Source organism: Saimiri boliviensis, chromosome 13 (assembly GCF_048565385.1).
Source record: "Saimiri boliviensis isolate mSaiBol1 chromosome 13, mSaiBol1.pri, whole genome shotgun sequence".
NCBI lineage: Eukaryota > Metazoa > Chordata > Mammalia > Primates > Cebidae > Saimiri > Saimiri boliviensis.
In genome coordinates this window covers 20702239-20728288 of record NC_133461.1, presented here as the reverse complement: position 1 = coordinate 20728288, position 26050 = coordinate 20702239, and the positions used below count along the sequence as shown (strand labels likewise).

The 26050-nt window shown below is 45.4% G+C and overlaps 1 protein-coding gene across 3 annotated transcripts in view; it reads left to right on the top strand.

The window, feature by feature from the left end:
* NEDD4L (NEDD4 like E3 ubiquitin protein ligase) overlaps window positions 1-26050 on the top strand; it is a 357512-nt gene that overhangs the window by 119936 nt on the left and 211526 nt on the right. For all 3 annotated transcript variants that reach the window (XM_074383355.1, XM_010336772.3, XM_003926040.4), the window contains exon 2: window positions 1060-1133. In XM_074383355.1, coding sequence (XP_074239456.1) covers window positions 1060-1133 — 74 coding nt within the window. The remainder of the gene's footprint in view (window positions 1-1059; window positions 1134-26050) is intronic.

The following is a 26050-nucleotide window of genomic DNA, read 5'->3' as shown; positions in this document are numbered from 1 at the left end:
ACATATTAGGTAGATGAATTTCATATTATTGCTTTCTTGCTCTGTCAGCCATTGTGTTCTTGGGAACTCCATCCTGCGCCATTTTTTATTCTCACTCTTTTAGGCTAAGTTTCTGTAGACCTTGGTTATAACTGCCAACTCTACATTGATAACTTCTAATTCTCTGACTCAGACCAGACATTTCTCCCCATTTAGTGATCTCTCTTTCTCCATCTGATTGCTTCATAGACACCTTGGACACAGTCCTCTATTTCAGTTTATGTTGACAGTTCATAGTTATCCTGGACTTCTGCCTACCACCTTCTCCTAAGCCATCTCACCTGTCCTGAATGTCGTAGCCCTGAAGTACTACTCTTCAGGGTGGTAGAGTCCTGTACTGCTGAGCTGCTTGGCGCCTTCAGTGGAGCCTGGAGCATATTCGTGTCTGTATTTCAAGGCCTCTGGCATAGGAGTTTCTTAGGAAATTTTGGAATGAATGAAGAAATGATGAATAAATGAACAAATGAACAGGTGATTGATATCTGAGACACTTTGGGGTGGTTTCCATTTAGGATGGTTTTTATTTCTTTTTACGGGAACTAAGGAATTATTTTTGCTTGTTGGTGCCAATATTTTAAAAGCATTATAATTTTGAAATGTTTTATCACATTAAATTTCTTTTTATTGCAGGTCACATAAAAATGTCAACTTAAGGGAGGAATTATTTATTTGTGCAAACTTGTGACACTTGGACCTTTAGTTTTATGTGTGTGATTGTATTCTTGGTACAGCTGGGAAATACGGACTTTAAATGTCAGGAGTAATTGATCTTAGTGACCTACTTTGAATTAAACTTGTGCTTAATTTACTTGGATGCTGTAAGTTTCTAGAGTTACAAAATTTTAGAGCTGGAATATTGCTTTTTGAATTGCAGTGTAAGGAAGAATTGCTTATGCTTGAATTATTTATTCTGTATCCCAATACTGTATTTGAGTAGAAATCAATGACTTTAATATTGGATGGGCGAGTGATTCATTGAAGATCAGTTTTTTAACCTCTTTTTTGTTCCTCTTGTCACAGGGAGAGTCCCGTATTCTCAGAGTAAAAGTTGTTTCTGGAATTGATCTCGCCAAAAAGGACATCTTTGGAGCCAGGTATGTTGGCTTTGTTTTTATTTCTGTGGGCTTCTGAAAAATAACAAGCAGTTTTCAAATTCAGGTGCGTGTCACAAACACCTGGAAGACTTCGTAAGACAAAGTCGGCTGGGCCCCCCTGCAGGGATTCTGATTTAGTGAGCGATGCTGGTCTAGCTGGTTCTAGGACCACATTTTACACGGGAGTTCTGGACTTCGCCTCACAACAGTAGTTAACAGGCTTGTTCTTACATGGACTGATTTCATGAGATTAGCTTCTGGTGGTGTCTTCTCAGTAGAAAAATACAGTTTAGGACTATGGCTGTGCTTATTTTAATACTTAGAAAAATTTCTAACTTAGGGAAACATAAAAGTATCATTTTGTTTATAGGAGAACTGGATATTCTTGACATGTATAATCTGAATTAAGAGATTTGGTGATTTGAGGCAAGTGTCGTGATTTTGTGGCGTTTCTAGAAGCACTAGGAGGGAAGCATCCAGATCTTTCTGTGCGTTTCAGCTTTTTTCAGTATTGCACTTGATATTCCTGTATCTTTAAATCAGCTTTTTCGTTCCTATTGGCTCTCAGCGATGTGTTGCATGAAGTTATTGGACTGGGAGCAGGATGAGGGTGGAGCCACATGGCACTAGAATTTCACCTGATTTTGGAGACCAAAGATGTTTTGAACTTTAGACCTAGAATGGACTTCAGTGATCTTCTAGTCCAACTTTTCCATTTTATGGTTGACAAAGCTTAAATTCAGAAAGGTTAAACTAACTGTGCAGGTCATGTGGGCCAGTGGCATTTGAGGAGTGATGGAAACACACCTCCTGCCTCTACCCAGTATGTTTTCCTTTGTGGCACGGTGGCCTGAGAACACTGTGGGATTTAACAATGAGGGCAGGTGACTGGTAAGGAGAGTTCCAGCCCCTGGATTCTCCCTGTCAGTCCCCTGTGCTGTGGCCCTTGGTGACCCCCAGGCTTCAGTGCCCCTGCCTGACACTGCAGACCCTCTGTAAAGAGGACCCTTTCTAGCTAGCTAGCTCTTCCATCCCATGCACCCCCACAGAAGCTTTTCGCTGCCATTGGTAAGCACGCCTCTCATTTTCTCACCTGTGCTAGATCATGCATGATTGAGTTTTGTCTACGAAAGCAATTGCTAAGTTACTAGAATGGCACCAAGAGAAATTAGAAAAAACAATTCCCAATGTTGGTGAAATTTTATAAAACTATAAAGGTACTTAGAAGTGCCTCAAGTAACTAATGGAGGCTTGGGTCTCTGAGTTGTGTCACGAGGACCCTTACGCACAGGGACACTGACATCAGCCTGTGCTGCTGGTAATGTCAGAGGGAAGCAAATCCCACCTGAATGTGCTCTCTCACTTGACTGTGAAGTCACACTGTGCCTGCACTCTTGCAGGGGTAAGCCAGGTCTCTAGGCATGGGCAGAAGTATCCATGCTTCCCTTCTCTTCCCTTTCAGAGCTGCACTTTCACCTGCTTCCATGAATCTGGGCTCTTCTTACCCAGGTGAAATACTGTTTCCTAAAACTCACAAATTTTCTATCTACCAAAGCCCACCTTTCCGTGAAGCCTTTCAAAAAAATTTTAAGAAAGAAAATTTGATAATCTAACATCAGAGCCCACGTGTCTTTCCTCTCCTAATCCCTCTTACCGGCCGTAGTGGGTACAGCATCATTTTAGCATTTGCAGATGCATTACCTGGTGGTTTCCTGGTATTTCTTTCGCTTGCCTCCATACCTAGATTAGAAGTTTACTGGAGACAGACATCTTTTTAATATCTTTTTCTCCTGCTGCTTAACATATAGAATACCAAGGGACCAAAAAACCACAAAAACTATCTTTAAAAAATGTAAACATTTGCATGCCGACCGGTAGTGGGTTGTGCTCTTATGTTAAAAATACCTATTTTCACTCTCTCTAATGAAATCTATAGTGCTGAAGGAGGAAGCTGAATTTAGAAAATTTGGGGGATTTCTTTTTAAGTTTGATTGGGTTTTTATTTTGTTTTATCCAAACTCCTTCATTAGAAAAAATAAAAAAAGAAAGAAAGAAATTGATTCCTGTTGTATTTCTAAGCCAGTTAAGTAAACTTACGGTCGAATTGGTAGTGGAATTAGGCTCCAAATCTTAGAAGAGCAAATTTGAACCTTGAGTTTTTACTGTTTAGATGATAACAGGCAGGATCATTTCTAAGGGACACAGTGGAAAGGAATATTAGTGAAATTAACTAGAAAAATAAATAGTATTGTGACAAAATGGACCAAGTGCCAGAAAATGCATCGGAAACTCTGAACTCTGGTTCTGGTCTTTATTTTCTTAATTGACAAGTAGATGTGCACACATCCCTCCTTTCCTCCTTCCTCTGAAGTTCTGTAGTTCTTCAGGGACACATTTGCCAGTGGGTCTGAGACAGAGTGTAAGGTGACAGTGTGGGTTCGTGTCATCTTAAAACTTTGCCAGATGACCTGTATTCTCCCTCCATGCTATCTTGGGCAAATCCCTTAAAACTACTCATGCCCCAGTATATTCGTGTAAAACGAGGATAACAGTTTTTTTTTGTTTTTTTTTTTTTTGAGACGGAGTTTTGCTCTTGTTACCCAGGCAGGAGCGCAATGGTGCAATCTCGGCTCACCACAACCTCCGCCTCCTGGGTTCAGGCAATTCTCCTGCCTCAGCCTCCTGAGTAGCTGGGATTACAGGCACGAGCCACCATGCCCAGCTAATTTTTTGTATTTTTAGTAGAGACGGGGTTTCACCATGTTGACCAGGATGGTCTCGATCTCTTGACCTCGTGATCCACCTGCCTCGGCCTCCCACAGTGCTGGGATTACAGGCTTGAGCCACCGCGCCCGGCCTAACAGTTTCTTTTTAACTGGCATGTGGGGAAGAACCCCAAAGCGACTTCCATTGGCGGCAGCTCTGTTATGTTTTAAGGTAACAGTCATAGGGTGGGAGGTTTGCTAGCATGTTCTCTGGCATCCGCCATCTCCTTCAGAGCCCTGGGCCACTAGCATGCTTTTTCTTCAAGTCTCTTCCCTGAGTATTCTCCCCACCTCTACTCTTGATCAGATGCCTCATTCTCCCTCAGCAGCAAAAAGGCTGGGTGGGCATCAGAGCCCTTGCTGTAGACAGGATAAGAGTGGAAGAGGAAGGACATTTTCATGAGAGGCATTTCAGAGCCTTTAAAGTGGTAGAAACCCTGTAGACACTAATTTTTTTTTTTTTAGATGGAGTCTTGCTCTGTTGCCAGGCTGGAGTACAGTGGCGCAATCTCGGCTCCCTGCAGCCTCTGCCTGCCGGGTTCAAGTGATTATCCTGCCTCAGCCTCCCGAGTAGCTGGGACTACAGGCACGTGCCAATATGCCCAGCTAATTTTTTTTTTTTTTTTTTTTTTTTGTATTTTTAGTAGTGATGCGGTTTTACCATGTTGGCCAGGAAGGTCTCAATCTCTTGACCTTGTGATCTACCTATCTCAACCTCCCAAAGTGCTGGGATTGCAGGCATGAGCCACTGTGCCCAGCAGCTGATATTTAAAATCAGGGATTTGCATCTCTGGGACTCCCAACTCCTTTGTTTCCAACTCTTTGTTCTCTGGGTCACTTGGCCTGAGGTTGGGAGGGAGTGGTGGCTGGGGGCAGAATGCAATGTTTGGGGATGTGGGATGGTCAGGGGTGGATAATGATGGGAGGGGTGGAGCCCATCATCTCTCCTTGCCCCTGCGAGGTGGTGATGGAAGCTGTCTACAGCTCTGGCTCAGAGGCCAGGGGTTTCTGGGGCCCCAAGTGCAGGGCCGCCCTTCGCTCTTGAGAGGCCAATACCTGAAATGCTCTTGTCCTTTTCTGCTCTCTCTGCCTCAGTTCAGTGCTTAGGACCCAAGATCATTTTCAGCTCCTTCCACCCAAGTCTCACTTTATTAAAGGAGCCTTTGTTCAGAGCAGATTGGATAGCTGAGCCGCGGCTCCACTTGAACGTCTGAGTTGGCCCATGTGGGGAAACAGCAAGGGCAGAGAAAGATGCTTACCTTTGGACCACACCTTGAGGACAAAAGGGCAGTCATATAATCTGTGATCTAAACTGGGACGCTTTTGTCTGGAATGAATGTGACGTCAAATGGGACATCAGGACATAAGATGTAAATGGAGACTGCAGTCACCCTAGGTCAGAGACATCCAGCCTTTATTATCCATACCATGGGGGAAAAATGGAATGTGATTTTTTTTTTTTTTTCAAAAACAGCTTTAAAAAAACTGCTGAGCAAAGAAAAAAGCAAGCTTGAAAAAAGCAGGCCTTGGCAGGGCGCAGTGGCTCAAGCCCATAATTCTAGCACTTTGGGAGGCTGAGGCGGGCGGATCACCGGAGGTCAGGAGTTTTAGACCAGCCTGGCCAACATGGTGAAACCCTGTCTCTAACTAAAAAAAAAAAAAACTAGAAAAATTAGCCCAGTGTGGTTGCACATGCCTGTAATCCCAGTCACTTGCTGCTCGGGAGGCTGAGGCAGGAGAATCTCTTGAATCTGGGAGGTGGAAATTGCAGTGAGCCAAGATCGTGCCACTGCACTCCAGCCTATGAAACAGTGAGACTATCCCCCTCCCCCCAAAAAAGAAAGCAGGTCTCATGTAGAGTGCTACTAAGACATCAAAACGGAAGTAAAACCCTGCTCGAAACAAGCCCACGTGGGGTGGCCACAACGCACCCTTGTGTGCCTGCATCCCGTTTCTGTTGTCCTCTTTCCCAAGGATGTACCCTGCTCTAACCTCACCCTCATCTGGGGACTCCTCCTGTGGCCCATCCTGTGTTCACCAGCTGGGTCCTCCTGTCCTCCATCACACAGGCTGCCACTCTGGCCCCCAGCAGACCTCTTCCTGTCTCTGGCGTGGCCATGACCCCTGAGAAGCACTGTGGGCAGTTCTATCAGGGAGGTTGACTTGTTGTTTTATACCTAGAATTGTTTCTTTCTCCTTGAATTAGATTTTTCTCCACTGATGACTATGATTCTATTTTATTTATTTTTATTTTCTGGGACCTATTATAGCACATAGCACCTAACAGCTCCTTAGGAAGTATTTACCAAAAGATTGCATGAATTGAGCTCGTTCCTCCTCCCTCCCTTCTTCCCTCCCTTTCCCACCCCTTCACTGGAAACTTACATTTGCTAAATGTGCCATGAAGTCGCCACCTTTTGCCTTTGCCTGTGTTTTCCCCTCTGCCTGGCATCTGCTCGCATTCTTTCTGGCAGCTGCTCACTCATCTGTCAGGGCCCAGATCGGGTGGCAGCGCTCCTGCTGAGGCCCCGCACCCCTTATCACTCCAGCCCAAGAGGACAGAACACTGCTGCTCTGAGGGCTGTAGTGGGTCTACCGGTTCCCTCCTCCTCCAGCCCCATTGTCTTAGCGGACTTGGGAGGCTCAGAGCCTCCAGCCCTGCCTTATTGCCGTTTGCAGGTCCAGAAACCTTGGCACATGATAATTGCCTGGTAAACTGCCTTGAATTCGTTAAATGAAATGCAATACACTATGCTGTGGCACCTGGTGGCCAGCCTGAAGGAAGGGGTACTTTTTTCTCATTGTCATGTGGTCCCGTTGGCTCTTAAAGCATCTCTCCCAAGCATCCAGGAGAGGTGCTTATTTCTCATTCTCACAAAGGCTCTTTGCGGACCAGCACAGGAGGCCTGCTTAGGGGTTGGATGAAGGGTGAGTCTAGAGAGAGAGGGTTAAGGGAGGCCAGGGCAAGGCTGGGCTCAGAGAAAAGAATCCGGGGAGTCAGTGGGATGACAGGCAGGGAACAGTCCCCATTTGATGCTGATGTTTGTGCAGAATTGCTACTTTCTATCCTACAGAGGGAGCACATTCTCTTGTTGTGGTAGCTCCCAGAAACTTCTACTTGGGGGTTCATGAGGCCCAGCTGGAATTGGGCACAGAAGGTCATGGCTCTGCACCTGACCCATAGGGGTCAGGTGCAGAGCCAAGGACACGAGTGCTGAGCTAGGGGGACACAGGCGCCACGGAGTGCCTTGGCCATCCTTGCGTAGAGGAGAGGTACAGGTGGCAAGGTGGGCACCAGGCAGCCGCTGATAGGGTCAGGAACCGAGGCAGGTCCAGGAAACAGAGGCCAAAACAGCAGCAGGAACCGCAGACTCAGCAGCCCACTGACTCTTCTGGATGTCTCTTAGACACTCTGTGGCGGGGTAGGGACATGTCCTGGTGTTTGGCCATGGTGAAGTGTGCAGTTATGGTAGGTGAGTTGTGCTTTCTTAATATAGGTGTAGGGAAGGAGGATAGTGAGTTTCAGCAGCTCATTTTTGTTGAGCACTCGCTGGGTGCCAGGTGTGATTTGAACTATTTACATAGGAGCTCTTTGGGTCCTCCCAGCAAAGTCCTATGCAGCAGGCACTACTGTTCTTTCCCTTTTTCAGATAAAGAAACTGAAGCAAGAAAGGTTTAGTAAGTTGTAGAGCTAGGTATTGAGCCAGGGCCTACCTGCTTCGTAGAAATTAGAGACTGTTGGTTGAGTGCTAACAGGTTGGCTGACAACGTGTATGGAACATGTCATCAGATTCTGCCTAAATTTTGTGAAGACAAGTAAAATTGAGAAGTTTTCATCAGCGTGAGATCAAACCAGGCTATAGGGAGTGGTGGGACCCATTTAGTTCAGATTTATGTGACTTCTGATGCTATGCTCATTGATCAATCAACATTATTCTCGGAGGATAAAAGTTTGACAATTCCTGGCTGGGCACGGTGGCTCATGCTTGTAATCCCAGAACTTTGGGAGGCCGAGGTGGGTGGATCACAAGGTCAAGAGATCGAGATCATCCTGGCCAACATGGTGAAACCCCATCTCTAATAAAAACACCAAAATTAGCTGGGCATGTGGTGCATGCCTGTAGTCCCAGCTAGTTGGGAGGCTGAGGCAGGAGAATCGCTTGAACCCAGAAGGTGGAGGTTGCAGTGAGTCAAGAGATCACACCACTGCACTCCAACCTAGTGACAGAGCAAGGCTCTATCTCAAAAAAACAAACAAACAAACAAACAAAAAAAACAATTGGATGGGTCATTGGACTGCATGACTTAGGGTTCCTCCAAAACTCTGAGATTCAATTTTCTTTTTTTTTTTTTTTTTTTGGTACCTTTTTGTGTTAGCAGATTTAAAGAGCTGGCCATTGTATTTGATAGTGGCTGACTAAGCTTTTTGAATTGGAGTACCATCAACTATTATTAGATTTAGAATAGGTATATTTTGCTAAGTAAGATCTTAAAATTTTTCTTTGAAACTTAGGATAGCTTTTCAAATTTCAAATCATGCTTTTTCAGGAAGCTGAAGACATTTAACCTTTTGTCACAGGCTTAGCAGTCATTAAAGAGGGTCATGTTCATGCAAGTTTTAAAATCTAACCTCCCTCCCTTTTTCTCCTTAATTATGATCAGTGTCTTCACTTGAGGTTACCTAGGATGCATTTGAGACTATAAAGCCGCTGCTTAAAACTTAGCAATGTTGGCTGAGACAAACCAAGTACAGAATTTCCTGCTTTTGTATGGAAGGTTGCAAGACATTGATTTCACAGTTGCTCCTTTATTGTGTGTGATGAGCCATTGGCATCAAACCTGCTTGGGTTGCGATCAGTTTTTCTTTTGGGAGCTGGTGACTTGAAATTTAAAACACAAAGGTTTAAGGGTATCAGAGGGACATGGCTGAAAGTCCGTCATCTGCCGCCTGGTGATTGAGAGTGATGGGGACCTAACCTGGTATAAAGATACCTCTTTGACACAGCTCGCCTCAATCCCCTTTACCTAGATTTAAGTTGTTAGCACTTTGCTATGTTTGTTCCATCTTTTTCTTCCCTGAAGTATTCAAAAGTGAGTTACAGACATATGACATTTAGTCCATAAATACTGAAGCCTATGCCTCTAAAAAACAAGAACATATTTTTATGTAACTGTAGTACTGTTCTCACAAAATTAAGACTAATTGCCTAATGGACTCTATTACCTGATCCATTATCTGAATTTCCCCAGCTGACCCTAAAATTCCTTTTACAGCTGGACTGTTTAAACCAGAATTGAATTGAGAATTCTGTATTGCATTTAACTGGTAGGTCTATTAAGACTCTCTTAACCTAGAATACTGATAAAGGATTTTTCTTCTTGGTCACTTTGCAAGCTGGAGACCCTCAGCTGGCAACACCCCACCCAGGCCTCACTCTCCATGCGGGGGTGCCCCAGCTCACCTGTGTGATAGTTTGTACCTGCGTTTGGTGGTTCTCAAGTTCTTGCATGACACCCAAGAAGAATGAAGATACACTGGCCATTGAAGGCTGAGGAGGGCAGAGTGAAATTTTACTGTGCAATGGAATAGCTCTCAGTGGAGAGGGGCTGCAGTCGGGTGTTTCTCTCCTTCCCATGTGGCTGGGCCCAGGGCTTTTTATGGGCTCAGAATAAGGGAGGGACAGGCCACATTTGATTTGTTAAAAGGCATTATTCAGAAAGAATCAATTGGGCAGACAGGGATCAGACATTCTCACTCTGAGTCATGGGTTTCATCCAGGACCAACCTCCAGTCTTTCAGCCTTCAGGCTGTTTTTGGCTTGAAGGTGGGGTTTCACCAGGGACCTGCCCCTATCTGCCAAGGCATTTAGCTGCTTCCTGTCACTATCAATAGTCCCTTCCCTTCAGTGACTTGTAGGTAGGTTGTTTCACTTACCATATTCCATGGTGTCCTGGTGGCATCGTCAATGAATGAACATGTCCTTTCTCTGTGTTTCTTGGACAGTACTGTATATTAGAAGTTGGACTAAAGGCCTGGTCAAATTTGAGGCAGGAATGGGTGAGGCTACACGAGACTGGAGGGACATAATGAGTGGTTCTGGGGTAATCAGTGATTAAAATTTATCCCCAATTAATGTGGGGGCAGTCTGATCCCGCCACTGTCAAAAATTACATTTCCCCCCAGGTGACCAGCAAGTAATGAGGCAGGGGATGTTTTGGCACTATATACGTGCAAATTTTAAATACTGATTTACTTTTTCTTCCAAAGGACTGGAAATACTGTTTTTGTCTTTCTTTGCCCTTCTTTGAAAACATTGTACAAAATAAATCTCCTTCTCTTACTAATGGAGACATTTCTGAAAGAGGTTGAACATATGTTAAAGTCTTCTTGCTCAACTGTAAGCCCTTCTGGATCAAAGGTCAGACCAGAGTTTGCAGACAGGTGGTCCTTGTGGACCAGACTGAATCCTCAGATGTGTTTGTTTGGCCTGTGGAGCACTAAAACAAAACAAAAGAAAAAACAAAATCCTGAGCCAACATTTGGAGGATCCCATATTATGATACGGCAATCCAGATTTCCAGGTTTATGGGAGGTCTTGGCAATCTAGCCACACCAGACCTGCATCCGCTAGTGGGACTGCATGGCTAGAGATGTGTGCTGGGCATATCCATTAGGTGGGACTGGGCCCTTTTGGCCACCAGGGACTGTACACCTCCTGTTGTGTTCATGTGGCTGGTTTCCCTTGCTGACCCGTGGCTGTGAGGCCCCTCGAGGTACAGGCCGGCTTTTGGGCTTGTCCTCTGCACTGTTTCTTCGTTAGCATTTAGAGCTGGCTTCTCCTCTTTCTTCCTCATTGAGGAGCAGCACCTTACCCTGTGCAAAGTCTGTGTTTGTGATCTGCAGGCTCTTTGCAGAGCCTACATTTCTCTATGGAGGCCTTGCCGGGCAGCCTTCGCCGTCTAGGGCATTGCTGAGAATCACGTCGACACTAATGGCCCTTGGGCCAAAAAGTGTTTGTCTTAAAATCCCTGCACCAAATAGCTTATGCAATTACTCCTGTGAGAGCCCCAGAGGATCTAGCTCTTTGGCTGTTTGTTCTAGTCATATTCCTCCCTACCCCCCAAACCCGAAATGACATTTAAGGATAGTAATTCTCTCCACCAAATATAAACAAAAACATCTTTATTCCCTAACAACCATACAACTGTTTACATTTTTGTGTTTACCTCCTTGTCTTTATATGAATGCACACAACATCCTTTAAAAATCTGTCAATCCCAGCCTCCACACCACCCAGCCCACCAGGCTTCCCAGTGGGAAGTATTGAAGTGGCAGATGGGTAAATGCACAGGGCAGGTGAGGCTCCATCCTATGTTAGGCTTGCTGTGCTGGATAGCCAGGGCCACAATGATGGATCTTTCTAATAATCTGCAGTCACCATGTTCAGAATACACTAAGTGAGCATGCAGGGAATATACGATCAGTTTAAAAACATACATTTCCATATAAGCTTTTTTCTCTCTCCCACTCCACTTTTGGTAAATAACAGGGCAAACTAGACAGTGTGCTTGCTCGGGTGCTCTCCCTCCCTCCCCCACTCTCTCCCCGCTTCCCCCTGCGTCCCTTCATCTCCCTGTCCCTCTCTCTTCCCTCCTTCATTCTCTTTCTCTCTCTCCCCGCCTTCCTTCCCTGCGTCATCCCACCCCACCATCTCTGTCTCCCCCACCCTTTTTTAAAAGAGACAAGAGTCTTGCTCTGTTGCCCAGGTTAGAGTGCAGTGGTGCAGTCATAGCTCACTATAACCTCAGACTTCTGAGTTCAAGCAGTCCTCCTGCCTCAGCCTCCCCAATAGCTGGGAGTACGGGCACACCATCATGCCCAGCTAATTTTTAAAAAAAATTTACAGAGCTGTGGTCTTGCTGTGTTGGCCAGGTCAATCTCAAACTTCTGATGTCAAGTGACCTTGGCCTTGGCCTCTCAAAGTGCTGGAATTACAGGTGTACATCATTGTGCCCAGCCAGCCAGGCCACTTTTCTGTAGCATTCCCTGATGATGTGAGATTAGTAAGAGTCCCTGCTGCAGAACCTTGTTCACTTTGCCTTGACTCCTGGTGCATGGATATTTGCTGTTACCAAAGCCACCCTTGCTCTACCAGAGGGGAAGGAAAACTCTCAGGCTTCTTGCCCTCATTTTCTTCAGTGTAGACCAGGCGTCCCCAAACTTTTTACACAGGGGGCCAGTTCACTGTCCCTCAGACCGCTGGAGGGCCGCCACATACTCTGCTCCTCTCACTGACCACCAATGAAAGAGGTGTCCCTTCCTGAAGTGCGGCCGGGGGCCGGATAAATGGCCTTAGGGGGCCGCATGCGGCCCGCGGGCCATAGTTTGGGGACGCCTGGTGTAGAATGATGCCGGGGTTACTGAGTCTGTAGGGCAGAGAGTCTGATGTGTTTTTAGGAAGTAGAAGGTGTCTTACACGTAGTAGGTGTTTGACAAATTTTGTTAATCTGGTAAGAGTGGAGCCTGAGAAAACTGGAAAAAAGCCACTGAGGAGTGCTGGGGCTGTGTTTTGACATAAATACAAAGGCACCAAAAGAGGCAGAAATATGAGGCCGATTCTGGGGCTCGTGAAGTTTGGATCCTCTTCCTGACGTGGCGTCCTGAGCCCCTGGCCCCTTCCTGCGCCTCTCCCCCAGCCACCGGCCCCTCCTCATTCCTTCCTCTCCTTTATCCTCCACTCTCTTCGCCCATGCCCCCGCTCTCGTGCCTTGACTCTAGAGTCTTTGTCTTAAAGCACTCTGTTTGTCTCACTGTCTTCCTCTGTTTTCCTTGTCTTGGGGTGGGAGGGGAAGGGTAGAAAGAGTGTAAGAAGCTGAAGTATGAGGAAGGGAAGGTTGCCAGCTTGAGATGAGTCAGGAATGAAAGCAGTTCTGAATGTGTAAGACAATAAGGAAAATATTTATTTTACAAAAACTGAACTACCAACCAAGCGTTCAGGAACACGGCCAGAAGGTGCTGTGTAGGGAGAGGTGTGCATTAGGGTGTGGAGCACGGTTGCCGGTGTCCCCACCCCAGGGGGAAGGGACTCGTTTCTCTGCCTGTTAATGGTTCTCCCCATGGTAGACAGTGAGGGCTGGCTCTCCACCCCATCCTCAGTGGGTGCAGCTTTGGGGAGGCTGTGAGACTGGTGATTTTGGGGCCTGCTAGGCATCTGTGTTATTGAAGATAATAATGTCCCTTCTACCTAAAAGTTATGCACCAGCTGGGGCTGAGTGTGGTGGCTCACACCTGTAATTCCAGCCCTTTGGAAAGCCCAGGCAGGCGGATCATGAGGTCAGGAGCTCCAGACCAGTCAGGCCAACATAGCAAAACCCCATCTCTACTAAAAATATAAAAAAGTAGCCAGGTGCGGTGATACACACCTGTAATCTCAGCTACTTGGGAGGCTGAGGCAGGAGAATCGTGTCAACCCGGGAGGTGGAGGTTGCAGTGAGCCGAGATCGCGCCATTGCACTCCAGCCTGGGCGACAGTGCGAGACTCCGTCTCAAAAAAAAAGCACAATCTTGAATCCATTTGGGAAACATCTTTGGAACTCCAGAATGTTGTCCTTCTCAGATATGTATCACCTATGTTGTATTACTTCATTTTCTAAGAAACATTGTCATCGACTTTATAAAATTACCAAATAATTCTATTGGAGGAGAAGCCTGGAAGCTAAGATTTTAAAGATTGTTTATAAGTTAAGTGAACTGGTAGATTCTTAAATGGTAAATAAAACTTTTCTTATGTGCTATCGGTAGTTATCTAAATGGGGAGCTAGCAAGCTTTTTTTATTTTTATTTTTTACCTTTAAAGGGCCAAATACTAAATAGTTGAAGCTTTGCAGGACTTACAGCAGGCGTCCCCAAACTACGAGGGCCGCATGCGGCCCCTTGAGGCCATTTATCCGGCCCCCTGCCGCTCTTCAGGAAGGGACACCTCTTTCATTGGAGGTCAGTGAGAGGAGCACAGTATGTGGCGGCCCTCCAACGGTCTGAGGGACAGTGAACTGGCCCCCTGTGTAAAAAGTTTGGGGACGCCTGACTTACAGTCTCAGACATAGCACAAAAACAGCCTTGGGCAATGTATAAACAAATGGGCATGTCCATGAGCCGATAGTCCATGAACCATAGTTTGCCAGCCTCTGACGTTATAAGCCATTGATTTTCTACAACATATATTTAGAACTGGGAGTGTCAGTGTTATTTTGCCATGATTTCCAGATTAAACTCTTTCATAAAGCTGCTGGTCGGTCAATGACAGACTGATTCTGCTAGTATTGACTTTTTGGGTCAGGAAATGGGGTTCCTAGATAGTGCGGTAGCTTTTTATTTATTTTCTTTCTCATTCAAGGGCAACATGCTTAAAATACAGCTTATGAAGCTTTTGGATATTCACTGTAAATTTTAAGGTCTAAAAATGAATGCAATTGTAAAATATTTTTGCCTTAGAGAAAAGGTTCTCACCGCGTTGTGTTATAAATACATGAAAAATAATGATGAACGAAATGCATGCAAGCAGATGCAGACATAAATTAGTGTATTGCAATTAAAATATTGCCCACTGTCCCTACTGAATATTCGTTAGACTTCTGACCTTAGTGTAAGTAATGTTTAATAAGGAATCTATAATGTGTAACTCCTCAGTGAATTATTAAATGGACTGGCATTCCCACTGTATAATATCAATGCAGGGGATATAAAATATGCCTGCCTGGATCCTTTTTTTTTTTTTTTTGAGATGGAGTCTTGCTCTGTCAGTGAGGCTGGAGTGCAATGAAATGGTGCCATAGTGGCTCACTGCAACCTCCGTCTCCTGGGTTCAAGTGATTCTCCTGCCTCAGCCTCCCAAGTTTCTAGGACTACAGGCATGTACCACCACACCCGGCTAATTTTTTTGTATTTTTAGTAGAGACAGGGTTTCACCCTGTTAACCAGGGTGGTCTCCATATCCTGACCTCATGATCCGCCCGCCTTGGCCTCCCAAAGTGCTGGGATTACAGGTGATCCACCACGCCTGGCCCTATGCCTGGATTCTTAATGAATGTGTGCTAACCTTCCTTCTGGCACAGGAATAGGTAGTAAATACACTTCAAGAGTTCTTTGCATTTTTATCCTTCATTGTTATAGACACAGTATTGTGTGTCTCCTACTGAAGAACTTATTGATCATTGTTTTAAGCCACTGTGATTTTTAGTTGCTTAAAACTAGGCATTCATGGTAGGAAAGTAGAGAAACATTTGGAAGAAATACTGCATTTCGTGTTTGGGAGTGACTAGTAGAAAAATCGAAGTAGGCTGGTCTTACGACTTTATCATAGTGTTTTCTATTTCCTAGTAGGAAAATGATAGTATTGCTTGTATGTTATCTCAAAACACTCTTTCTCTGACACTAGGAGTTCATTGAGAACAGCAAATTTAATTGGTTAGGTGGTTTTAACTTATTTAGGTGATTTTAAATGTTATTTAGCAAATCAGGAAAACAAAAGAGAAATTTGCAAATATCTTTCTTCCAGGGTGGTGTACCGTCTCCCTGTAGCGTGATTTCATCTTCTCTTGTTATTCCATATGTAGTCAAACCATCATGTTCTTGAAATGAGACATCAACCCCTCCTGGGGCCATATGATTCAGGATCTTTTGTTTGTCCTTACATAGTTTCTTGGCCTGGAACGTCAAAATATCAGAAACTGTTCTTTCTCTGGAATCATCTGTCTCTGGGATGGCCTCGCCATCTGTGCAGGCATCCAAGCTAGGGACCTGGGATTGTCCTTCACTCTCTCGTCCCTCCAGCTGCTGTGTCTGGCTTTCGTTGTTTGTGTAGAGCAGGGGTCTCCAACTTCTGTGTTGTGTTAGGAAGTGGGCCCCACAGCAGGAGGTGAGCCCTGCGTGGGTGAGTGAAGCTTCCTCTGTATTTGCAGCCCCTTCTCATCACTCGCTTGCTGCCTGAGCTCCGTCTCCTGTCAGATCAGCCTCCAGCGTTAGATTCTCATAGAAGTGCGAACCCTGTTGTAAACTGTGCATGTGAGGGATCTAGGTTGCACACTCCTTATGAGACTCTAATGCCTCAGGATCTGGCACTGTCCCCCATCACCCCCAGATGGGACCATCTCGTTGCAGGAAAACAAGTTCAGGGCTCCTGCTGGTTCTATATGATGATGAGTTGTATAATTATTCCATTATCGATTACGGTGTAATAATAATAGAAATAAAGTACACCATAAATGTAATGCTTCGAATCGTCCTGAAACCATCCTACCCTACGTCCCCAGCCGGGAATCAGCCTGTAGAAAAATTGTCTTCCACAAAACCAGTCCCCGGTGCCAAAAAGGTTGGGGAATGCTGGTGTAGAGGACTTTTGAAGCGATGTCCGTAGCTGCCCTGTTCTCTCTATCCCTCCACCTAGGTATACAGAATTCTGTCTCTAAGACACAGACCATGTTCCTCCCAGGCAAACACGTCAGTGGTTGTGCATTGCCCTGGGTGAACGGGGCACTGGGGTCTTTGCAAAGCCCTGCAGTACATTTCTCTCCGAGCTGCCGTGCACTCCTTCCTCGCTGCCTGGCTGGTGCCCAGAACCTCCCCCTTCTCCCTGTTTGCATAGCTGCCTTGCTCTTCTTTCTCAGGCCAGTGTCGCCAATCTGTCTGTGTGACCTGGGTGCAGAGTCCTTGGCTCTGCGCCTGGCCCTGTGCAGGTCTCTGTGGTGGCACTTAGCACATGGCGCTAAGATCCTCCCGACAGGCCTCTGGCGCCGCAAGGGCCAGAGCCATGTCCTTCACATCCTGCTCTAGTCCCACGTCCGCCCAGGGACACTGAGCTGAGGACCGCTCCCTACCCCCTTTCTGTGCTTGGCCAACTGCAGCGCCCATTCTTCTGCGACCACCCCCCCTCCCCCCGGCTTGGCCACCCCACCCTTTGGCTGAATCTCTCCTCCTTTCGTGCTTGTTCTCCAGGTGATGTATTCAGGCCCATATTCTCATTACCCTCGCATTTCATTAAGTGTCTCATTCTGTAGGTTTAACGCCTTCTTTAAAATACGCAGGTTCTGAATCTTAGTAACGGAAAAGCCCTCTGTAAGTGCCCATCACATTACTTTTCTGTCCTCCCTACATTAAAATTAGCACCGATGCCTTTATGTTTAAGGACAGCCTCCTGCAGAGGGGCTCTGCCCGCATAAAGTTCATTAGAGGGCAGGTGTGCCACCTCTGTCACCTGAAGGCCTCTTGACTGGCTCTTGCTGCTCCGCCTCTATCGAAGTGTATTGGGGTGTTACTGCACCCTCTGGTGGCCATATTGTCAGTTGCATTTTTGTACTAGTCAGAATGATAAACCAATCTAATAGTTGATTGGAGTTCTTTTTCAGAGGACATCATTTATTCACATTTTGTGTGTTTTAGCAGGCATTTAAGCCATTCTCAAACAGTGACAGTTATGCAGAGGAAAGGATGATTTTACTTTAAGCAATTTCTACTTTTTACATAGCTGGTTTTAAAGTAGATAATGCATAGTGTTAAACTTTATTTACCCTTTCTTTCTTTCTTTTCTGCCAGGGAATTTCTTAAATTTGTAGCATTATGCAAATAAAATGCCAGCCACTAAAAAATAATTATTAACTGGTAATGAAGAAAATGAAATTCTTCAAATGTAGAGTACTGTATTCATTTCAATATTTTGTCCCATAGACAAAATGTTTAGCATTTTTAGTTTTAAATGTTTATGAGTCAGAACTTCAACACTCTTCCAGATTTAAGAAAGGAATTTATCTGTCTATGAATTAATTAGCAGGGTCTCTGTGTGTCACCAAGGCTGGAATGCACTGTTGCAGCTGTAGCTCACTGCAGCCTTGAACTCCTGGGCTCAGGCAACCCTCCCGCTTTAGACTCCCAGATAACTAGAACCACAGGTGCACGCAGCCATGCCCAGCTAATTTTTTTAATTACAATTTTCTGTAGATACAGGGATCTTGCTATATTGCCCAGGCTGGTCTTGAACTCCTGGCCTCAAGCAATCCTCCTGCCTCAGCCTTCTTTAAGAAAGGAATTCTTCGTATAGAAAAATACTGTTATATAAATAGTTGCCTATATCCGTGCTGTTTATGGGAACAGCTAAGGCTCATCTCAAAAGTATTTGTATTTGGCTTTGGAATAAAAAGAGATTTCCCTTTTCATAGGGTTCTGAGATTGTAGGAGTTTTTAGTATTACAAAAACAGTTAATGGAACAATCTGATGTGAAGGAGACTCAGAAGAGACTAGAGAGGTCTTTACCACATTTTTTTTTGTGTTGTCATCATTTCCCTATTGTTAACTTTGCAATGACGTTTGTAGATGGCGTTGTTTTTCAGACTGATGATAGTGACTATCAACCACAGCAGCAGCAATTTTAAATTTTTTTTTTTTTTTTGAGATGGGTGCAGTGCTGCGATCTCAGCTCACTGCAGCCTCTGACTTCCTACTTCAAGCAATTCTCCTGCCTCAGCCTCCCGAGTAGCTGGGAATGCCAGCGCGTGCCACCACACCCAGCTAATTTTTTTATTTTTAGTAGAGACGGGGTTTCACCATGTTGGCCAGGATGGTCTCGATCTCCTGACCTCAGATCTGCCCACCTCAGCCTCCCAAAGTGCTGGGATTACAGGCGTAAGCCACTGCGCCCGGATTTACATTTTTTAAAATGCAAGGTTGAGTGATTTTCTCTCTGGATGCTTGAGTTTGTTTTTGATAAAAATTCTGCTGGGGGCAGAGGAAAGAGTCCATGATGAAGTCTTGGTGGAAGAAACCTGGGCAGATTGCCTAACTGGCTATGTGTGGCAAAGAGGTGAAAACAGAGTAGGGGGTGCTGAAAACACCCACAGAGGAAAATGGGGTGGAGAACGTGTCTGTTCATTTTGCAATAAAGTCCTTCCTTTCCTTTAACATCTCTTGGTTACAAATACTAACAAAAACAGGGCAAACCATGCATGTTTTCAGTGGGACAGAAAATGAGGGAGGCACTTAGGGAGAAAAAGTGTCAGTTGATGTGATATTAAAATAAAGTTTCTTTTCTTTACAGTTGCAGACATTAAGATTTATTGTCAGGGCAGGACAGTTCCTGCAGCTCTCTGGTGACCTAGGCGTTGATAGACTTTTTTTTTTTTTTTTAGATGGAGTCTTGCTCTGTCACCCAGGCTGGAGTGCAGTGGTGAGATCTTGGCTCATTGCAACCTCCGCCTCCTGGTTTCAAGCAGTTCTCCTGCCTCACCTTCCCAAGTAGCTGGGACTACAGGCGCACGTTACCACACCCAGTTAATTGTAGTATTTTTAGTAGAGATGGTGTTTCTCCATGTTGCCCAGGCTGATCTCAAACTCCTGACCTCAGGTGATCTGCCGGCCTTGGCCTCCCAAAGCGTTGGGATTACAGGTGTGAGCCACCACGCCTGGCCTGTGCCTTGGTTTCTCTGATTTCTTTCAACCCCTGTAATGTTCCGTGCACTATGCAGGGAAGTCCTAACTGTTCAGAGCTTAAATTCTGCATTCCTTTCTTTTAAGTGGCCAACTGCAGAGGAAGCCACCTTGAGAGATACTCCGCCTTCCCCCTTCACCACTGGGTCTCCTGTCATGGGATACCTGGCCCGAGGAGGCTTCTTTCTGGTAGCCTGGTTTGTCACTGGGACCACATCTTCCCATAAGAATAATGCTCCAGGTTGTTGTAGGAGAAGCATCTGACAAGTAACTTCAACACATCCTGAGAATGACCATGGCAGACGTACCTGACAACAGTCACTGAAGAAATGAGAGTTACCACATGGAGGTTGCTGGGAGGAGGGTTCTGTGTGAAGGTGCTGTATAAACCACGTGCTTTTTACAGGCAGTTGAAGGTCTGCCATCCAGCCCAGTGCCACTGGGCCACCCTGTACATAAGTTCTGCCAAATCAACCCTGTGCCTGGTTTGCTAGCTCAGGGTTTCTTCTTTGGCCTCTTCAACTTGATGCTGTCCCCGCTGAAGTTAGTACGGGTCTGGCACAACACAAGAGTAGACAGTTACCTACCTGTACTGTGCCAGCTGTCCTTGCTACAAACATTTGCCCAGACAGTGGCATTTGTGCCGGTTCTTGGAGTGTTTCTTGAGCTGCACATGCACAGGCTGTGTCCTCTTTCAGCCTGCTCCCGGCTAGGTAGAAGGAACACTGTCCGCCTGGGCTCTGAGCCAGCTGCCCACCTGCGGCACCCACTCCTTGGAGAGAGCTTTTCGTGTTGCATCTCACCGCGTTGATTGAGTATTCACTTTGAAGCTTCACGCTGCACGCACGGGCCTGTTACCTACAGCTTCTTCCTGTACTTACGGGTATCATTTCAGATCCCTTCATCGGATTTCGGTTACCCCAGTTTTACTTGGTTCACCATAAGTTTGCAAAAAAGACTTTTTGTTATCCTGAACACTGCAGGTAGAAATGTGATGAGTTTTGAATTATTTTTGTTTAACTTCTACCCTCTTTTCCTCTTTGCAATCTATTTTGTTCATTTTAACTTCTGCTGTTAAAAGACTTCTAAATTCATTTATAGAAAAAAAATAGTTATGAAAAAAAAACCAGTTACTTAAAGGAAGCAGGCTATGTTTGGTGGCCTTAAGGATGTCATCTGTTGGTGGGAAGGAATGAGGGTATCCTTGGAGGGATGTTTGGCTTTAATGTCACCATTCTCCCAGGAATTGCCATGTTGTGGGGTCCTGTCTTGTAGGAGGAAAGCTCTGAAGTCACGGGATTCCCTACCCTCCTCTCCTGCTCTTGGTTCCCACCAGCAGCCTGCTTGGCGTGCTTTGGAAGTGGAGCAGAGATGGTTTGGGATGAGCCTTGCTGGGGACACCGCTGAGATTATCCAGAGGCCTTGCCGGGCACCTGGAGTGGTGGCTTAGAGAAGTTTCCCAGAGAAGCTGAGTCAGTTCATAAAGTTTCTCTAAAGGATTAGCACGATGTAGTCCAGAAATGTATGTTCATGAAGTTTTGGTTTTTGGATTCAAGAAAGTGTTCTCCTAAGCGCTGCTCACCATTTTTCCAAAAAACAGGACCCAACCCTGTGAGGGAGAGTGAATTAGGCCATTTATTTATAGTTTCATCAGCACCGGGCATGCAGTGCAAGGCGTTAGTCATGGTCCCTGCTCTTCAGGCACTGTACTTGTCGCAGCAAGACGGTGCAAATGTGCAGCTGAACAGCGAGCACAGCTTCCTGGTTGGCATTTAGTCCCACAAGAATGACAGGGAGGCCTTCACTGTGGTCGGACCATGGGAGCTGGATTACCCCAGACTGCATCTCACTTTCCTGTAAGCCTTTGATAGGGAGCTTGGAATTACCACCATTAGTAGAACCAGATTTCAAAGGGAATGATGCTTGTTCCATATGAAACAGCTTAAAACTACTGATGTCCACACACTTTTAAGTTTTTTTAAAAAGGGGCTTAAAGCAGTTTCATCTCATCAACCCCAAACTGGAAACTGGAAAAGCTATGAATGACCAGACTGATGAATTTGTCTTAAAGTGTATATATATATGTGTGTGTGTGTGTGTGTGTGTGTGTGTGTGTGTGTGTGTAAAGTGTAATAAAAAGACAAGCAGGAACATACTATCATTTTCCATCACAGAGAAAAGAACTAATTTCCTTAATATATGATGAGCTTCTGCAAATCAATAAAAAGACCAATAACTTTATTGAAAAATGATCATCAGAAAATATGAATAGTTTAGAGAAAATAGAATACCAGTAGCAATTAAACATACCAAGATAGCACAACTTATAGTAAAAGAAATAGCAATTAAAACTCCAATGAAATACCTTTTCAACCATCAAATTGCCAAAAATAAATACTGTAACAGCATTATTTGTTGAGAAAGATGTGAGGGAACAGCTACCCTTAAACTTTCGCTGGAGGACAATTAAGTGGGTACAACCTCTAGCCATTTAAAAATATTTATAAAAATGACATATGCCTGGCTGGACATGGTGGCTCATGCCTGTAATCCCAGCACTTTGGGAGGCTGAGGCCTGTGGATCGCCTGAGGTCAGGAGTTTGAAACCAGACTGGCCAACATAGTGAAACCCCATCTCTACTAAAAATACAAAATTAGCCAGATGTGGTGGTGCATGTCTGTAATCCCAGCTACTGGGGAGGCTGAGGCAGGAGAATTGATTGAGCCCGGGAGGCAGAGGTTGCAGCAAGCTGAGATAGCGCATTGCACTTCAGCCTGGGCAAAAAGAGTAAAACTCCCTCTCAAAAAATAATAAAGCGTAAAAAGTAAAATACATGGGGCATAGTGTCTTATGCTTCTAATCCCAACACTTTGGGAGGCTGAGGCTGGTGAATCACCTGAGGTCAAGAGATTGAGACCATCCTGGCCAACATGGTGAAACCCCATCTCTACTAAAAATACAAAAATTAGCTGAGTGTGGTGGCACATGCCTGTAGTCCCAGCTACTACTTGGGAAGCTGAGGCAGGAGAATTGCTTGAACCTGGGAGACGTAGGTTGCAGTGATACGAGATCGCATCACTGCACTCCAGCACGGCGACAGAGTGATTCTCGGTCTCAAAACAAAAGTAAAATGACAAATGCCTGTACTCTTAGACCCAGCACTCCCACTTCTGCCAGTTCATCCAACAGATTCATATACATATGCATACAGAGCAGGATGCACAGGACCATGCATTCCCTAGTTGACAGAGTCATAGGAGATTAGAAACAGCAGAAGTGTCCATTAAACAACAGTTTGCACCTGTGTTGAGACAGCATCCCTTCTCCTCCTCTCCCACCGCCCCTCTCTCTGCAGATTTTATTTTCACACTGGTTTTCTCCAGCGGATGTCGGCTCTAGGCTGGCATTTGCAGCAGAGAGACAGTGGTTCCTACGGAGCTTACGGTCTATATTTTATTGGGCTGTGTTGGATTCTCAGGGGTGTTGGCTCACCCCTAATGTGAGCAGAATGGGATGTTCTGTAAATTGGCCTTTAGCACATCATAAATTCATATGTATATTTTTTAAAATAAAAAACCCAGCCGGTATGAGTCACACTCCCTCCTGTCTTTACTTCCTTTTCACATTCCCAGCAGATCATTCTCTCTCTTCTGACTGGCATTTTATAGATAAAGCAGCAGAGGCTGAGACCTACTGTATTTTGAGACACTGTAGCTTTATATGGCATAATTAAATCATAGTCATCAATCACTCTTAGAAGGTAGGGATTATTATTGGCATTTTCTAGGTAAGAAAAATGGAGGATGAGAAAGGTTAGGCACCTTGCTAAGTCACAGCAGACGTAAGTGCCAGAGTTGGAGCTGGATTCCGGTGTGCTTACATAGGTACTCTTCTCATGCTGACTGCATGCCTGTCACCTGTAATGCTGACGCCCCGCCTCCAGGCCTTCTGATTCAGCTGAGCTGGAGCTTTGGCACATCCAGCTGCCCAGCTGATTGGAATGAAAGCCAGAGCTGGGAGCCACTGGTCTATACCACCAGTAAATGATCGGGTTCTCACTTGATCATTTAACTAAGAATCTTGGTTTTCTGCTTTCAGTCTCAGAACTCTTGTTCACGGTGTCAGGCCTGTCTTCATGCAGGAAAGTGATCTTTGAAATTACTAATAGGTGCTAGGGAATCCTTTAAGCAGCAGGTAGTGGACAAGGCCACTCAGTAGGAAGGGCCGGGCATAAAGCCTAGTGTACGGGCTTTTGATTACCCCATGGAGGGCCTTCAAAAAAAAAAAAAAAGGGGGGGGGGGACTTCGTTTGTCTCTGTGGCTTCCAGTCTTTGTGGGCCGGCAGTTGTCTGGTCCACATGAGCTGTCTCTGGAGGGGCCTGGGGAACCCAGAAAAACTTGGCAACAACCTGACAAGTTTGTTTTAATCTTCTGGGTTTGGGCTTTCTGACTCATGGCTCACTGAATCGCTGAACCAGGCAGGTGGGGGACTGGGGGACTGGAGGGCAGGGAATGGGTGAGTAGGGCAGCCTCTGGAAGGAAAATCAGCAAAGGGTGGGGACCGGGGAAGAAGGAGTGGGAAGGGAAAAAAACCCTTTTCTTAGGGTCTTATCAATCAGAAGAGCAATAAAGAAAAAAATTAAATCTAAAAAATACATGATTAGGATTTTAATCCAGTATGCTTCATTGCATATAAACCTTTGACTTAACATTTTCTGCAGCAGATGAAAATAGTACTTTTTTTTTGTTTTCTTTCTCATCACATGTATTAGTGAGATTAATTATGGAAATCAAATTACCTGCACTTGACATAGAAGCATAAAATTAATAATATTCAGAGATGATTAAGTGCACGATTTCTCTTTCTCATAAAAAAAAAGCAGCAGATGGAACTTGTATTCTGAAAGCAAATATGGAAATCACATTAAAAATCAGAAGATCCTCACCACTGCCTCTCCCTCCCCACTTCATTGTGCGTTTCATTTCTCTTTGGTCTGAGTTCAAGGGATAGAGAAAATGAATGTGCTCCTAGCTCAGGAGCTTAAGTTCTTGCTTTCTAAAGAGCTGGGAACGTGCTTGAGTCTGTTTGATCTCTTGTTTGCATTTTTCACTACTTTGCCTCCATTTAATCGTGGGAAACCTTCATGGTAGCGATGTATTTTGAGGACTAAAAGAAAGGAGTTTGGACAAAAGCAGGACAGTGTTGAATATTTGGAAGCAAAGAGTCCTTCCAGGGGGATGTGTGGCCAAGGCCTCAGTTCAGCGATGGTCCAGCGCGACCAGGACCTGTGCTGGATGCCCAGGTCAACCCACAGGACGGTCCGCCAGCACCTCATTTCTCCTTTCATCAGACAGCACTTCACTAGCCTACTGGGAGAAAATGGAGATGAGTCCAAATGTGCATCCATCCCTCGCACCAGTGGTTCTCAAGCCTCTCCTGACGTTAGCATCACCTGGGAGCTCCAAAAACATATTGCCATCCAGACTCAGCCCAGAGCAACCGACTCCCTTGGCCTGGGGTCAGATTTGGGTGGCTTGGGCCAGGAACCACTGAGTGGGTCCACCTCTGCAGACTGGGGAACTGAGAGTCTGGGAGGCTACTTGTTATCACATGGACCTGAAGTTACATGGGAGGCAGGACTAGACTTGGGGCTCCTGACTGTCCTGGCCTGTATTCCAGTGTGCCATGGGGCACATCGAATTTGAATCGGGCCCTGGTGTATTCTCAAGCCCTGTGTTGTTCTGGTCCCACAGTCCCTGCCCTTGACTTTCCAGGTAACAGCACATTGGTGGCCAGGGCTTTACACTAACCTACCTGCCTCCAGCATTGCTTTTGAATAATGGAAGCTAAGCAGATGGCTATGAATACCTGCATTACGGAGAAGACTGCCTCTTCGCGGGTCATCTGTAGTTATTAGTTTTGCATTTGGGTTCACTCATTGTCTTTGTAGTGAAAATGGTTTCGCAGGCTGATAGTCTTCCCGTCGGTCTGTGTAGAAGCCAAGAGTTGGTTCTCAGCTCCTGTTGAGTGCTGCTCTCCTGAATCAGAGATCTTCTCTCCCAGGACGCTTTGTCATGAGCAGGATTCTGAACCAAGACCTTTTCTTCACCTGTCTCGGGCGCCCTCGCCATGAGCTTTGCGATCCCCTGACAGCTCAGAAAGCATTTATCCTCATCCAATATCTGGTGAACAGCTGACACCTCCTGGGAATCTTTAAAATTGTTCTCTAAAGAAACCATTCTGCTGCAAGTGCCTATTTTTAGACTTTCTAAAGCCCACGTCAGATTGTCTCTGCCTTTCTCTCTGTCTGCTAAGCCTGCTGTTTGAAAGGCAGCAACAGGATCTTTTGTCTTTAAAAGTTCAGCCCCATCTGGTGCCTTCCCCACTTGAGCTCCACAGCCCTGGCCTTCTCTGGGGTGCATCGCTCTTCCAAAACCCAAACCACAGGTAGTGACCTTTACACCTCCGGAGTTGAAATAATACACCTGGAGGAAGAAAATAACTTACAGACAATGAGCCTAGAGTATAAATGGCTATGTTTTAACACTCTCAATTTGTCTTGGGCGTATTTAACTCATATGACTAGACTGATGTGAGTTTTGGGCTCTCTAGGGGGCTGTCCAAGTTCAGAACAAGTGCATCTGATAGCAGCTAGCTTAAGGATTTAGCAGCCATCA